Source organism: Lepisosteus platostomus, chromosome 9 (assembly GCF_059453375.1).
Source record: "Lepisosteus platostomus isolate fLepPlt1 chromosome 9, fLepPlt1.hap1, whole genome shotgun sequence".
Taxonomy (NCBI): domain Eukaryota; kingdom Metazoa; phylum Chordata; class Actinopteri; order Semionotiformes; family Lepisosteidae; genus Lepisosteus; species Lepisosteus platostomus.
Genome location: NC_142619.1, coordinates 62,058,595 through 62,075,125, shown reverse-complemented (window position 1 = coordinate 62,075,125; position 16,531 = coordinate 62,058,595). Strand labels below are relative to the sequence as shown.

Here is a 16,531-nt window from a genome sequence, read left to right as displayed (position 1 = left end):
CACGTCACGAACACCAGGTGGAACCAAAGTACATCACTGGCTGCCGGCTCAACTCAATATTCAAGAAGAGTTGGTGCATACATGTTGTAAATCGCACCCTGCCACAGAGCTGATAATTACAGTTGCTTGGCCTGAGTTACAAACTGGAAATTCGTTTTTTTTTTAATTTTGCCTTTAAGAGGCCGGTTTACAATATAAGAACGTGAGTAAAGTTACAAACTACATAAAGGCGATCGGCTCTCCGTGCTCACTGTATCGCTCAGTATGCAATCATCCAAAAATCACAGCAAGGTGATTCCAAGATGTCAGCATTGTCGGCAACCAGGACGTTTCAAATGCTTATGACTCACGAGTGTTTCTGTTTCCGTCCTGAGTGTTCCTGTGTGTCCCAGGACCCTCGGAATAGAAGGGTTACCAACAGGAGGAGGACCAGTGCTTTTTTTTTGTTGTTCCTAAAGAAGTTCCTGGGTTGCCTCCAGAGCTTCATATAGTTTAATTATTTCCCCGTGGCCCAGTAATCGTCTGTACTGTCTGGCTAAATCTCATTCAGCCTGACATCAGTCTGACTGCTCTCCTATGTACTGTCTCTAGGACACCAGCAACGTCTGCAGCCTGAAACAGAGCACACTATTCCAAAGGAGGTCGAGGACAACTAGGACATTGTTCAGCTTCAGCATGGCTCCTCTAGGTTTTAAATTCTCTACTATAAATTATATCAAGCATTCTGCTGGCCTCAGTTCTTGCTCCCTGACATTGCCTAGATGCAAATGATAATTTAACATAAACCCACAGATCTTTCTCATATATTGCTCCTTCTGATTCAGGAGTAATCCTTTGATGATTACAATGCCCATGTTTTACTGTTTGTATGTAACATCCTGCACTTGAACCATGCTAAATATAATTTACTGAGCAATTGACCAGGTGTGACGAGTATCTTAGTCTTCTATGGATCACTTGTGCAGCTGGATCTGTATTTGCATCTTCATCTAATTTTGCATAATCTGTCAAATTGATATAATTGATATAAATTAAGAAGAGCAGCAATTTCAAAGTCATGGAGGTACCTCGACTTTCTGAAGGTCCAGATACACTGTGTCAGATGCCCCAGAACTGCATGTGTATGTATCTGCTTTCTTGAAAAATCGTATCCTTCTAAAACAACACTCACTCAGATCCTTACTTTTTTTATTTGGCAGGTCTTCTAATTTGACTCAGCTATTCAGCCGGGTCAGCTTTGTATTTTGTTTAATGAATAGGTATTACATTACTATTATTCCTTCAAGTCCATTGAAGTGATATATGAATACCCTCCCTCATTGCTTTGAGCATAACTGGAAAAAAGCCATATGGCATACATGACTTAACATTCTCCTAGCTCTATAAGACTTTATTATTGACATACAGTTGAGGAAAGCACAGAGCATGTACATCCTTAATAAGAAAAATATAAATGTATTTACGTTGGCTGAAGGAATGCTAGTACACTGCCATAAAAAGGATGAGGAACTTAACATCATAATTATAAACCATTATGTCTGACTTACATGTATGTTAAGAAAATTATGATTTCAGCTAAACTAGAGGATCTCCTCTATGCAAACAGAATCACAGCCAATAACATGGATTTCGAAAGGGTAGGTCTTGCTTAACTGGTTAGAGTCCTTTGAACTTTGAACAAGCAACAGCAGTAAAAAACAATGACCATGAGGTATGGTATGTTCAGATTTTTATATACAGATATTTTGAATGATTTTGATACATTTTCTCATAAAACATTCATTCTCAAAATCCATACACAGTATGCTTTCAGAATAATTCATGTACTTGGATAACAATGGAAATGGTAAAGATAAGGGGTGCATGCTCAAATTTGAGTAATTAGAACTGTAGGGATCTGTGCTAAATCACAGGTCTTAATTACTTCTGCCATTGATGCAGATTCTGATACAGTTAGTAAACTAATCACATTTGCAAGTTATACCAAATTAGACGGACTTACAAAGACTGCAGAAGCTGCCAAAGAAACTCAAACAACCTAAATAGATGCCAAGACAAACATCTAGCAGATGACTTTTAATGTAGACAAGTGTTATACGCAGAGCTCAGATGCATAAGCTACTGATAGAAAATGGGAAACACTGAGCTGCAAGAAGCTACCTATGAAAATATTATTGTAGACATATTAGACAGATCATTACTTCTTCTAGACTGTTAAAGGAAGCAATAAAATGTTTGGACATATAGTTCAAAGTGTGAAATTTAAATGAAGTCATATTGTGTTAAAATTGCACAATTCACTAGTAAGATCTCATGTAGATTCTTGTTCACAAGTTTGGTCACCATGTTATAGAAACATTACTGGAGCTCTGGAATCTCTTCAGAGAACAGCCACCAGTTACGTTCCAGGTCTTTAGGAATGAACTGCACTGACAGGCTTTAGTGAATCTGAGTCTCTCTTAAGTCTTGAACACAGAAGTCTAGAGGGAGTTTGTATTAGTCAAAATCCTCAAAGCCAGTGACAAAGTTAATCCTATGGAAGACTTCATAATCAACAGTGAGCAATAGCTGGAGCTCATACTGAGCTCAGAGCTCCTGAGAGTCTCAGGATCTGGGTGGGGTCACCACGCTGCCACTTCTCCAGGAAGAACTGCTTTGCATTTAACATTAAAACAGGACCCAACAGGAGACAAATGTGGAGATTATCCTGAAAAAAAGATATCAGCTGCTGAGATCATAATAAGAGTTCTTTACACTTACATGGTGCTTTCCTGGACAGTCCACTCAAAGCACTTTACAGGTAATGGGGATTCCCTCCATCTCCATAAATACCAGTGTGCAGCCCCACCTGGATGATGCGATGGCAGCCAGGGTGCACCAGTACACTCCCCACACACCAGCTCTGAGTGGGGAGGAGAGCAGAGTGCACCAGTACACTCCCCACACACCAGCTCTGAGTGGGGAGGAGAGCAGAGTGCGCCAGTACTCTCCCCACACACCAGCTCTCAGTGGGGAGGAGAAGAGAGTGATGAAGCCAGTCTAGAGATTGCCAATCTGGGGATTATTAGGAGGCCATGATTGGTGAAGGCCAGGAGGAAATTTGGCCAGGATGCTGGGGTTACACCCCTACTCTTTTTAAGAATCGCCCTGGGATTTTTAATGACCATAGAGAGTCAGGACCTCGGTTTTACACCTCATGTGAAGGAAGGCGCTTTTTTACGGTCTAGTGTCCCCGTCACTATACTGGGGCATTAGGACCCACACAGACCGCAGGGTGAGCGCCCCCTACTGCCCCCACTAACACCTTAGTTTTTCCCAGGAGGTCTCCCATCCAGGTACTGACCAGGCTCACACCTGCTGAACTCCAGTGGGCTGCCAGCGTGGAGCTGCAGGGTGACATGGCTGCTGGCTGGTGATGACTTCAAGGGCTGATAGCTCCTCCCTGTGCAACCGGGCCAGAGCTGCGGGTTCGATCAGAAGATAATACTTCTGATATACAGGTGTATGCTGCACATTGGTGGTGGTGGAGGGGAGTCCCCATTACCTGTAAAGAGCTTTGAGTGGAGTGTCCAGAAAAACTGCTATATAAGTGTAAGCAATTATTATTATTATTATTATTATTATTATTATTATTATTATTATTATTATAAGCAGAACACTTTTGAATGTCCCTCACATTATTAAAAATAAACTGTTCTCCCTGCACTTGAGATACAACCTGTTAATGTATGGAATTATTTCCACTTATTTCAGGGAATTACTCTTTAGTTAATAGTTCATAGACGTGTTCTGCTAATATTCATCGTGCATGGGCAGGGGAACGGATTTCACTGCTACAGTACTTGACTGAAGGACTGGAATGTTATGGTTGGGAAGCATTTTAAATACAGTGACACTGAAGGTCCGTGTATTATGAGATTAGCAATGACCTAACACACTCCTGTACTGAATAACGAGATGAGATCCAATCAAACTGGATACAGGAACAACGTTCTAATCGAATTTACTTTAATCTCGGCTCAGTTGCGTTGTTTGAGTGGTTCACCTTGCTCTTCCCACATAAAAGGGGGATTTCTGTTGCCAAGGTGGCCGGAGGGTCTTAGGAAGTGGGTGACTCGTTGAGTAGTGACTCCTGAAGATTTCTTTTCTTCTCAGTTTTACAAGACGTTTACAAACCAGTTTTTATTGACCTTGCGAATCAATTTAATCTCCACAGCCTTTACACCGTGAATTGTTTATAATAAATGCCTTATCTTTCCGGATATCAGAAGGCTGTTTGATGCACAGTCAGGCTGTAGCAAAAATCTGCATGACAAATGTAACAACTTCTTAAACCTCCTACTTACGAACTAAGAATAACAACATGCAAACATCTGACTTTCTGGAGCGCCTACTTACAGTTTACAAAATGTTACCGAGCAATATACAGTAACAGATTTAAAACGGTTCACATTCGAGACAGCTAAGGATCATTTATTACGTCTAGGGGCAACAGGGGGAACAATTGATCCTTTTTTTTCTGTGGATGTTTCAATTACATCAAGTTTTATTTGTTTTTTAAAAATGTTACATACAAAGTACATTTCCATAATATATATTGTCGGTCATTTTTTCCCTGTTATGTGTTAGTGGAGTAAACGGATTTAATAAGACGGACATTAGACATCATTTAGGATGTTGCTTATTGATGATCTTATATTAATTTAGTATTTTCGTGTGTGTGAGATACAATAACATTCGTGCTTCATTACAAAGGCAAATAATCATATTTAACGCGAGTTGATCTTCGTCTCAGTCTACACAGCTGAGGAAATAGATTCAAACTGCAAATATATCGTGCCCCATAAATGCCTGATCATCCCGTACTGTACTGTCTTTGGAATTCTGCGGTACGAAGAAACGCAGTAAAACAGATCGCGCTACTAAGCTCCTTTCCAATTTACGGAGGCCGGATTGGATTGTTTTCAGGTCAGCTTGGGATAAAAGTGCGTCTTCAGCAAAGCTGGCTTGCATGTCGGCAGACATATCGGAAACAACACTGTGCCCAGGCCAGCCACACTGGGGTACTCTGGGCTCGGGTTTTACCGCACAGCGGGCGGGGTGCCCGCGGGCCGGCGGGGCTACCCTGGAGTCATCAGTCTGTGATTTGGACACACGGGAGATTTGATCAATGCAGGCAGGACTGGTCGGTTGTGACCCTTGGGAGCTGGAGGGTGATGCTGCTTTTGTTCAGATGATCTTTAAACCGCATGACACCGGCTCTCCCGTGACCCTGTGTTGGATAAAGCGGTTAGGAAATGGGCGGATGGGTCCGTGTTCACAGCTGGGCTGTTCCAGGTGCTTAGACATCAAGGATTTAGGGTCACTGCTGGGCTGTGGCCCCTCGGGACCCAGTTTAGACTGATGTCGCCCAGTCTGTACCGTTTTTACATGGCCGTGACTGTCCCTGCTGTCTCTGTGGCTCATCGGCCTGTATAAGGACAGCTCTTGGCTCCACGGCCGAAACGTTGTGTTTTCTTTCTTCTCTTTTCAGCATGGAATAAACCTATTACTTGTTCCTTATTATTGTTGTTGTTGTTTGCGTTTGCGCGTATGACGCATGACAGCGTGTAACGGACATTGATGCGGCCTGCACCTTCCTAAGGAGGGTTGGCGATTTGTTTGAAATCTATTAATACGTGAATGGCAATCGCAGCTGTTCCTCTTTATTTTCGGGTGAACGCGGGGCCGGGCAGATATTTTCGATTTGCCAAGCGCCCCGCCTCCGGCGGCGTGAGCGAGTGAGGAGCGGGCGGAGCGGGGGAGTGACCGACCGACCGAGTGGGCGGGCGGCCGGCTGCCTGAGCTCCTGGCAGGGCTGGATCAGTGTTCGCTGTCGCCGCGCCGGGAGACCTGCCGAGCCGAGCGCTCTCCGGGCACAATACAGCCCCGTATTGTCTTTGTGCGTCCGGCTGCGCTGCGCTGCGCATTCACAGCGCACAGGGGGTTTTGCGGTCGTTTCCCTTGTTGCCTAATGGAGGTCCTGCGGCAGGAGTAGGAGGACACAAGGCTTGACGGTCCTGATCCAGGATGAGCGTCACCCCTCCGGGCTCGGGCTCGGCTCCCTGCCGGTTCGCGCACTACTTCGTGGTGTGTGGGATGGACACGGAGACCGGGCTGGAGCCGGACGACCTGGCCGGTAAGAGTCGCTTTTCCCGGCTTCTGCTTTCTCTCGGGCGCCTGACCCCGAAGGGGTGGCCGGGTTGTGGAAGAATGAAATATCGGCTTTAGGCTCATCGTGGTATTCCGAGACAACATTTCACCGTTGCGGGGAGAAGCGAGTATGAAACTTTGTTTGCTGGGGCTGTTGGTCATGACTGGTTTATAAACCCAGCCCGCATTGTGGTATTAAATGGCGGGGGACCAACGGTGTATACAAGACTGAGCGCTCCTCATCGGGGAAAACTCGCTCGTTACAGGTCTGAATATCGCGTTCAGTGTCCGGAGAATGAAGGGGAACATAACAACCTTCCAAGCGTGTTAATGTTACACCACCGTCTCGCATCCGAGAAAGGATTACCGGCTTCAGTGGACGTACGCGGGCGAGATGATTAATATTCATTAAAGAGCCGCGCCGGTGCGGGGCGAGCTCGCGTTTATACTGAGATTTCAAGTACCTGTTTCGGCTGCGCTTCATAATCGGCCACAGTGTGACGATTTCTGATCACAGCCTCTAACGGTTTGTTTATCGCGGATTCCAGCGGCAGGTGCAGCTCGGAACTGTTTCGATTCCAGGATCTGTCCATGTTTCCAGTTTTCTTACAGGGTTTTAGTCATAATGTTGGTGGTAACATAGTGCGATCTGAGGCTGTACGACGTTTCTAATGCTGTTTTTCTGACTGGTTCGTTCACACACACACACGTATATATACAACAGTTCTTTTAAAACATAAGCTATTTTTATATATATTTCAAAATATTCCATTTAGTTTTAACGACGGATCCTATATTCAAAACCCGAATTAAAGCCCCATTGCACCCGAGGGGAATTAAAATCATGTTTCGACTGCCGGACCCGTCGTGGTGGAAGAAAATTGTGTGACGGCAGATTCCCACGCGTCAGAAAACTCTTGTACAACCAGCCGAGACAAATCGACTTATTGCGACCCCACTCCTTCTCCACCCGTGTGCACGGACGAGCAGCGCACCCCATCCGCGACGGGCTACTGGACATTTCTAGTACGTTAAGCATCTCTTTAGCCTCAGTGTTGAATGTCCCCGGTTTTGCTTTTACAAACCCTGCGCCTTTTTTTCCTGTAATGTTTCTTTCCCGGCGGGGAAGAGCGCTCCAGGCCTCCGCCGTGCTCTCCTGACCTCTTCCCTGCGGCCTGTAGGTGACTCGGGTCCGCCGGCTCGCTGCCAGCATCTCTCCGACGTGCGGTGTGACGTCCTCTGGTGGCCGCTCTGAAACCCTGTACACTGGCCTCCCACTGCCTGCCCACCGGCTGTGGTGTGCGCAGGAAACGCGCTTACTGTGGGCGATGTAAAGATTTCTCTAAACAAGACATCGGCAGAGAATTTAGGTTAAGGTCAAGAGAAATGTGAAAATACCTTTTTGATGTTGCCACAAATGACAGGTGTCACATATGTTTTCGTCTTTGTACCCGGTTTCAGAGGGTTTTTATCTCTCTGGTAACGTTTTTGATAGTGCTCAGGGCTACATCGTGCTCATTACAGTAAACTTTGTGCATAAGTCTCCACAAATATCTAAGTGCATTTGTAACAGGTTAGGAAGGTGAAATAGCAGAGGAGCTCCTTTGATCTATGACCTCCAGTCTTTCATCTGGGGTACAGTGTGTGTTGGGGAGCAGGGCTGCAGGGGTCTGCTCATTGTGAAGGGCACCTAAATATTTACAAAGAAAGCTGTTTATGAGAAAACGCATACTGAAGCCACGTTCAAGAAATTGTTGTGGTTACCCTCTTATTACCCTATGGAAGGGCACAGCCCCACCTGGGAGACCCACAGCGGCCATTCTGCACCAGCAGCCCCACCTGGGAGACACACAGGGACCATTCTGCACCAGCAGCCCCACCTGGGAGACACACAGCGGCCATTCTGCACCAGCAGCCCCACCTGGGTGACACACAGGGGCCATTCTGCACCAGCAGCCCCACCTGGGAGACACACAGGGGCCATTCTGCACCAGGAGCCCCTCCTGGGAGACACACAGGGGCCCTTCTGCACCAGGAGCCCCTCCTGGGAGACACACAGGGGCCATTCTGCACCAGCAGCCCCACCTGGGAGACACACAGTAGCCCCACTGCACAGCTGATCAGGAGAAGAGATAAACTCCTTCGCCAATTGAATTTAGGGAGAAATTTATGGAGGCCAGACAGTACAAGCACAGTGATGTGGTGGGGCTGAACCTGAGCTCGGTATGGATTAATATGATTCTGGTTTGAGGAAAGCATGGAGGCACCTACTGTATTTGTTGTATAATATAATAGTCCAGGACTGCTATGTGGTGAATGTGCACCAGGATGAGTTCCATCCCAGTTTGCTGTGGTAAGAAATGGAAGCACAGCCTTTGTAATAGTACTAGTTTTGAGCCTGGCTGTCCTGCTATGAGTCAGGAGGTCTGGACTTCATTTGGCGGCAGCAGGGACTCAGCAGCAGCAGTAGTTAGAGGCAGGAGAGTTTTGGTGATTCTCATCCTGCAGCCAGCTGATTCCAGGCTGTGTTTTTGCACTGGGGAAAGCACAGCCACCATGTCTCAATGATTTTCCAGACTCTGTTCAGCTATACTTGTTAAGTTGGACCCGAGGGGTTCCTTGAAGAAAGTGTTCCAAAATCTGTCAGGGTTTTGCGTTGGAGAGTCCCCAAGACATTGTTTTAATCAGAACACAAGGTTTACAAATTTCAGCTTTGAACCCCATCTGTTTTCAGTGTTTTATATCGGCTTTCCTGCGTTGAGCCAAACTCACGTAAGGAGCTTCAGAAGCAACCTGGCCATTACAGCATCCCTCACCCCGACCGTGGTCTTAGCACAAGAACAAGCTCTTAATTTTACAAGGGACAAACAATATGAAGAGCAGACTTGGACGTGGTTGTGAAGTTTATTTAACTGTGGAAGAATAATGCTTTGACTCGATCTGAGGATGAGAGAGTGCCGGTGTTTATTTAACAGCGTTCCAGTTTCTAACCGTACACGTGTCAGAGTCGCTGAATGGAGCACAAAGGTTAGGATGATGTAATACTGTGTGTGCAGCCTGTCATTACAGCCTGACAGCTCTTGTCTGTGCCCTTTCCTTCAGTGAGACATGGTGCCCATGTTTTGCATTTTCATTTTTGAAAATGACTCTAGCGGTATTACGGCCACTCAGCTAGACACACGATCGGGTCTGTCAACCTGTCCCTCCCTGGCAGCAGACAAAAGGAGACGGTTTGGCTGTAGGGCTCAGCTATAACGACAGTAATAGCTCAACAGGTGCAGCCAGTGCTGTTTCTGCTGCCCTGGGATTCCTCCCTGTGTTTCTCTGGCCTGTCCTTCCTTCTGGATTGCACAGTCCAGAGCAGCCTGTGAATGGAGCTGGCTGTCGTCCACCGGGGCTTTTCATATCGGAGAAGAGCAGCTCGTGCTTTGCTGGGGTCTGGAGCCGCAGTCCAGCGTTTGGCAGCCTGTGGGGGGGGAACGTAGCGGCAACACGAGCTGGAGCTGAAACACCTGAGGCGGCGGAGTGGAAGGGGACACTGGCTGGTTTTGTCGCTCAGTCCAATAAACATCTCCGTCACGCTGCCGCTGTCATGTGAATTCCTGTACAGCCCTGACTCGCCGCTTACCTTTGCACTAGATCAGCCTGTAAATTCCTGGACACATCTGTGTGATTAGATGGTTTCTAAGGTTTTTGGGAGAGCCAGAATGTTCAGGTGCTAGAAAAAAAACCTTCTGATTATTCACTGGGGTTGTGATTGTCACCTTCCCTGTTCCGTTGGGTGTGTGTGTTTAAAAACAAAGCATTTATTGATAGGAGGTTGTGAGAGGCTCCTGAGGTGGGCTGTCGGTTAAGTGCTGCAGTACTCTGACCCTGACCGCCTCCCTCAGGCTGGCCCAGGAGAAGGTCTTCTGGGTGCTGTTCCTCTCGGAGACCTGGGTGTGCGGTTGGCCACGAGGGGTGAAGAAATAGCTCTTTGGGTGACCCATAACCACCTCGCAAGTGGCTGCAGACACCCAGGTCTCCCCATCAGCCAGTGTTGTGCCCCTCTCTGACCTGTGCTGCCCCGGGTTTGGACTCGCCAGTCTCCGGTCCGTGGAGCCCTTCCTGGGCTCAGACAGGCTGGTCAGACCCGCGCTCGGGGGCACCTTGTGGCAGGAAGGAAGCTGGGTGAGAGTCGGCCATCAGTTAGTGACCAGATGACCAAGGTGCGCTGGTTGACATCCCTGTGTTTGCAGACCTTTGTGTGCTCTAATGTTTGTACAAGAGCCAGAGGAATGACGGTTTTCTCGTGCTGTGGATGAGCTCTGGCTGGTGAGGAGAACTGGCGCCGGGACGGTGGATCAGTGGGACGTCTGAGCCTCGGTACCTGTGCGCTGGGCCTGAGATTCGACAGGTCCGGCCAGGTTCAGCCTTCCTCCGCGGGGGCGATGGCGATGTGATTTTGCTCTCCGGCGCTGTCGTTGTGAATTATTCAAGAATGCGGTCATGCATAATTCAGGGTCTTGTGAGATTCGGTAATCGGGGTTTTCAGGGGTGTAATCTCCAGAGTATAATATGGGTAAAAATTTTAGAAATCCCAGGGTCCACCTGAAATGGTAATATTGTTTTAAATAGTGTACTACTTGCTCCCGTAGTAGTTGTTTTAAGACAAGTGTGTCTGTTTATGGCTGTCCTCAGTGGGATGACTTTGTCACTGCGGTGGGCTTTGCTGATGCGGAGGTTTCAGAGCAGGAGGCCACCCGGCTTATTCCTCAGGCCAGTGGCTGTTGTAACTATGGTGGTGTGGCTTCCTGGGACTCGGGGGTTACAGAACAGGGCTCTCCCCAGTGGGCAGGGGAAAGCGGAACTGGTAAAGATTCCTGTCCTGTGTTGTTGAGGGCTCTGGGATGCAGAGTTACCTGCTGAGAAGCGCGCACTGTATGTGGCGCATCAGACGAGAGCTATGACTCATTTCTGCAAGTCGCTCCGGAGGCGTCGGCGTTGCCAGCGGGACTCGGTACATCTTGCTCTGTCGCTGCTCCAGCGCTGCGGAGTGGCCCTCAGCCAGCCAGTTCCTACTGGTCCCAGCACACGGAAGACCATCCGAAAGGCCGTTCGGCTTATCCAGCGCGTGTGGTTGCTGACCGCTGATTGATCTGAAGATCTCTAGCAGTTTCTTGAGAGAAGCCAGGGTGTTGGTTGCCCAGCTGGGTAGCTTGCTCCACACTCCCACATCCCTTGGTGTAAAGTAGTGCATCCTGTACTTCCCCTTAGTTTCCTGGTGCACTTGACTGTTCAGCCCAAAAGTGGCGAGACTAGCTGACAGAGGCACGCGTGAGTGTTTTGCCCAGAGCTCCTGCTCTGCGCAGCTCTCTCTTCCTGATGCAGTCCAAGCCTGTAGGAACCTGCTTTGTTGTAGCATCTGCTGCCTTGAACCAAAATGCTTTTTTTAACAAGACAGCACACAGATTGGGTGTGAGAGTCTAGAACCTGATTTTAGAATATGAGTCTGATTAATGCACCTGAAAACAATCAATCATTTTTCCATTTATTTTGATTGCTGGAGCGTGTGTTAAATTTTAATGTTCCGAGTTTGCTGCTGAACTAATTAACATACCTAATCTGTCTGTGCTTTGCATAATGATTTAAACGGCGGGGTATCGCAGATTGGGTTCTCTTCACATGTATGGGCCCTGTGTGTACAGGGTGCACAGAGATGATAAGGCGTTTGCTGTTGGATTCGCTGGGATATGCACTGCAGCTCCAGGCCGGAAGGCTCACATTAGGCTGATGAGTCTTGGAGTTTAAAGTCTGTGAGCCACCTGTGTGGTGAACCCGTGTGTGTCTCTCATGCGTTATTCTATTTCTGCATTTAACCCTGGGCCCTGTTTTGCCCCAAACACCACCTGCCTTATATTATACGCTATTGAGCTGAGAATGCAAATGAATCAGCTTGCCTTTAGGAGACTTGGCTCCAATGGGGAGCCAGACAGCTCCCTGCCCACGCCTGCACCCTTGTACAGTGTGTGCATTGTGGGAAATCCCGTCATTGCGACGCAGAGGACGGATATGGCGACAGGTTGTGTGTCCTCCTGCAGAAAATAATCCCCTCACGACAGCGGCTGGCACCAGGGCTCACTCCCACGTGTGAACGGCACACGTTCGAAAGGGCCCGTTGTTATGGGGAGCTCAGATTTCCTGTTTAACTGTGCGCCGCTGGGTGTGAGTTTGTTACAGCCACTGTGGGGTTTTCTTTGTCATTTCCCGTCGGGGGCAAAATGTGAGCTTTACTGGGGACAGAGTGAGCAGTTGGCTCTGTTCTTAATGGGCGAATGGGAGTCCCTGTGAAGGTCAGTGTTTTTGAGGTACCGATGAGGAAACGCATCCAGGGTTGTAGGGCTGGCTGAGAATTTCATACAAAATGTAAAAGGCTCAGTCACAGAATATTTTATGTGGGCCGTGGGGTGTTTTGATATTCTGTTCTGAGAGAAGCGGGATGTTTTATTGATGTAAAATGCGGGATGACTTCCCTGCAGATTTGAGGGCAGGAACTGAAGTGTTGTAATTTAATTTATTTATTTTTTTTAAGAAGGAGGAAAAACAACTCGCTGGCTTCTGCTTCAGGTATTCCTGTTCTTGATCTTGGGAGTGAGTTCCTATTAGGCAGCTGAAATTGGGAGTCCGCTGCAGTGCCGTGCCGTGTGTGAGGTCCACACGCACAGCGGGTTGTTTTCTGTTGTTCGGTGGACACGCACGAAGAGCGGGAGCCCTGGAGCCCAGGACCCCGCTTGTCGCCGACGTCGGGCCGCGGGATCACGAGGTGCAGGGCCACAGCGCGGCTCGTGCGGTCCGGCACCGGGTGCGAACACGCCTCCCGGGGGCGGCGAGCTGCTGGAGCGAATTCACTGGCTTTCAGTCTTCAGGGTGAAATGACCCTGGAAAAGAATGCAGTTTTAAAAAAGAAAGTAATTGGTGATTGAAAATAAGGGCTATCCTCTTGTACCTGTAAGAATATAAGAAGAACTGTCACTGATGGCCCATCTAGCCCGTGTCTGGTAGTTCGTAGGTAATGGAGCCCAGGTTCTCATCCAGCTGGTTCTTGAAAGAAACCAGGGCATTGGCTTCAGCCACATGGCTGGGTAGCTTGCTCCAGACTCCTGCAGCCCTTTTCGTAAATGAAAAAACGCAACGAAAAGATTTATTTACAGCACCCTTTTAACCGGTGAGCTGCTGGGAGCTTGGCAGAAGAATACAGAGTCCTGTCGCAGCTGACAGTATTGTCAAGTGAATCCGTTCTGCCGCACCTGCGGTGCAGTGATTCAACATGAGGCCTGTCTGTAGCAGCTGTGCTCCAGTGCCCCCGGCCCTGGGCTGCTCGTGTTTGTGTTCACGACCCGAGAGAGGCTCCACGCGTGTGCGTCTCTGTCCTTCGGCATCTGACTCTCGCTCCGGTCCCTCGCGCTGCCAGCTGTGAAGGCACGTCCCACGGGCTCCGAGGGGTCGTGTCTCTGTGCTACAGAGGGCTGGGGTCCTGAGCTGAGACCTGCCTTCAACGCCTCATTGTGCCGCCTCATTGTGCCGCCTCATTGTGCCGCCTCATTGTGCCGCCTCATTGTGCCGCGTGTGAGCCGCGTGTGAGCCGCGTGTGAGCCGCGTGTGAGCCGCGTGTGAGCCGCGTGTGAGCCGCGTGTGAGCCGCGTGTGAGCCGCGTGCCCATTGAAAATGTGTGTCCGTTGAAGAAGTCTCCAGCAGAGAGAGATCTCGACAGGACAGTATCTGCAGAGTGAGGGGAGCACAGGGGTGGGGGGTAGAGAGATCCCCCTCCTGCCATTGGGAGGGGACCCTCCACAGACACTGAAGGGCCTTATCACAGCAGCGTTCTGTCACTCTGTTGTAAATCCATTTCTGTAACGCAGACATTTTCATTCATGACACCTGAAGCCCGAGAGACTGATTTTCATTTCCCATGTAGCAGGAGGAAATCTGCACAAGGACTGGCGATTTGTATTAGTCCAGTCAAGAGACGTCTGGAATGTGGGTGTTTTGGTGTTTTGTTTGTTAGTACTCGTGAATGCGTGTGATCTTGGTGTCTTGCGTAGTGTTTCCTGATTTTCGCAAGTGTGACATTTCAAAGTCTGAAGGGTCACATGCTGGCAGAGTGTTTAAAGGTCAGAGTTGCAGCCTTGCTCTCTGACAGAGCTGAGTGAAAAACTGTCAGCACAAAGCTACCAAAGATAAGCTCATGCCGCATTCCTGCAGGACTGAGAAAACATTGGCGAACCCCAAGCATAAGTATGGGAATGCCACTTTCTTATTGCAATTCCCTTGTTTAATCTGAATCAAAACTGGCCTTTTCTTAAATAACCAGAAGAGTTCATATTTACCAGGTCATAGTGAACTTGAACTTTGCCATATGTAACCGGTACATGTACTGGTACAATGGAATTCTTACTGACAAAGTCTCTCGATTTGTAAAAAGTGTAAAAACACAAAGTGCAGACAGTGCATCAAGACGATATTCAAACAAACAGTAGGCAATATACAAGTAAACAGCTTGAATGTAAGCAATGCAGACATGTAAACCATGACTGCAGATGCAAAAATAAATAAAATTACATTGCACCTTGCGTCACCCATGAGCGGTCTTCAGTTCTTTATAGCCGACCTGCAGTCCCAGTTTCACAGACTGGCCATTAAATCCCTGTAACAAAACAAATTCATCGATGATATAGAAAAAGTTTACAAATTTCGAATTGAGCACAACATTGTGAACTTTGTGAAAGTGCTGTAAGTAGCCAAACGGGTTGCAAGCTCTCCTGTGAGTTCCCATAAACTGTGATGTGATGTGGCCCTTCCTGCTCACTAGTCCCTGTGATGACTAATGTGCTGTGATGTACGAATGGATATATATGGGGTTGTGCAGCAGACAATTTGCCGCAGAAGGTTTCCAATGTGATCTGCATGCAGAGTTAACAAGTTGCATTTATCGTCCAAACCATCTCGTAGTCCAGAGCAATATTTCTATTGGTATTGCTTAAGTATTCACAAGCCTGCTTGTTTACAATATTATAGGTCCACCTCCCTTCAGCGGACATTCTATTGCTTCATCCTATAACACAGAATATGGTGCTGTGCATATGGGGGGATTAAGTAAATAAAATATTCTGTGATGTAAATAGGTTTTACAAGGTGCCGTGTGCATTTTACTTTTATTGCTGTTTGAAACGCACTTATCAATGCAAACTCTAACCCTGCAAAATCAGAACAGCGCTGCAGCTCCCCTTTAAGTAACTGGTGGTGGGCCAGTAACCTAGCTTCCACACTGCTGGGCTTAGTGCCTCTTGTTTGTATCCTTTCTTGTGTTCGTGTCGTAGTCTTTGATCCCATTGTACACCCCCCTGCTCTCTGTTCTCGAACCTGAGTGGCGTTGCAGTAGAACAGTGTAGTCCCTAAGTCTTCAGGTTCAGAGGTGAGCAGATGTTTCACCTCCCTCTGTGTGTGGGAGCTGTCAGACCGCAGTCATATCTGCAAAGTAAATCTTGTTTACTGCTAATGAATAATGGCGCTGTGGCACTAAACAGCCCGTTGCTGTATCTTGCTTTATTTCCCTAAGACACGAGAGTCATTAACCCCCTCCTCGGGATCATAAAGGATCAGAGAGTGCTTTGCATATAGAAGCAGACCACCTGGGTGACGTACAGCTGCCCTTCAGCACGGCAACACAAGGACTGGAGTTGAAATGGCATCACTAGTTGACTTGAGGGGAACGTTAGAGCGTTATTCAAGTGATAGGCTGGTAACACCGCCGGTAATAAAGTTGGATGTCCCACAACTACAAAAACAAATTGCATGACTCGCATCACCATCTGTACAAAAATCTAAAACAGACAGGAGGTGATGAACAACAGAGACATGAGTAACGTGTTCGGAACTGGATGAAAGTGCAATGTTGTCATTTGAATACTTAAGTTCAGTGTAAGCTTGTATTTTAGTCGTTACTCTGAAACATATACTGTAGGGAAGAGCAAATAATTCTAAACTAAAGAGTCTTGCAAGAACAAACCCTAGTGTGAAAAGTGTAGTAGCAAAACCTAAACTGTGTTTCTGATGTTCTTCAAATATGTAAAGAAACAAGTAAAGGTCAACTCCCTGCTGAAAAGAGATAAAAAGAAACAAGACGCTTTGGCTGTGTAGTCTTCTTCGGCTGACCGAAACATTGTTTCCTTTCTCTTTTCAGCAGGGAATAAACCTTTACTTGTTCCCTTGCAGCCTGACGCCTGCTGACGCAGCTACTGTACCTACTTAGAAATATGCATGTCGGTATAATATTTTTTAGATTTATTTAGAACTGAGTGGA

General features: G+C 47.5%; 1 protein-coding gene across 8 annotated transcripts in view; it reads left to right on the top strand.

The window, feature by feature from the left end:
• Positions 1-5,581: 5,581 nt before the first annotated feature.
• Positions 5,582-16,531, top strand: part of dennd5b (DENN/MADD domain containing 5B) — an 84,453-nt gene continuing 73,503 nt past the window's right edge. For 3 of the 8 annotated variants that reach the window (XR_015941274.1, XM_088646064.1, XM_088646063.1), the window contains exon 1: positions 5,582-6,178. Coding sequence is in view for 7 of the 8 variants with exons in the window: in XM_088646064.1 (XP_088502190.1) it covers positions 6,070-6,178 (109 nt within the window). In the remaining variant the exon portion in view is untranslated. The remainder of the gene's footprint in view (positions 6,179-16,531) is intronic. The other 5 variants (XM_088646069.1, XM_088646068.1, XM_088646065.1 and 2 more) reach the window with 4 other exon arrangements.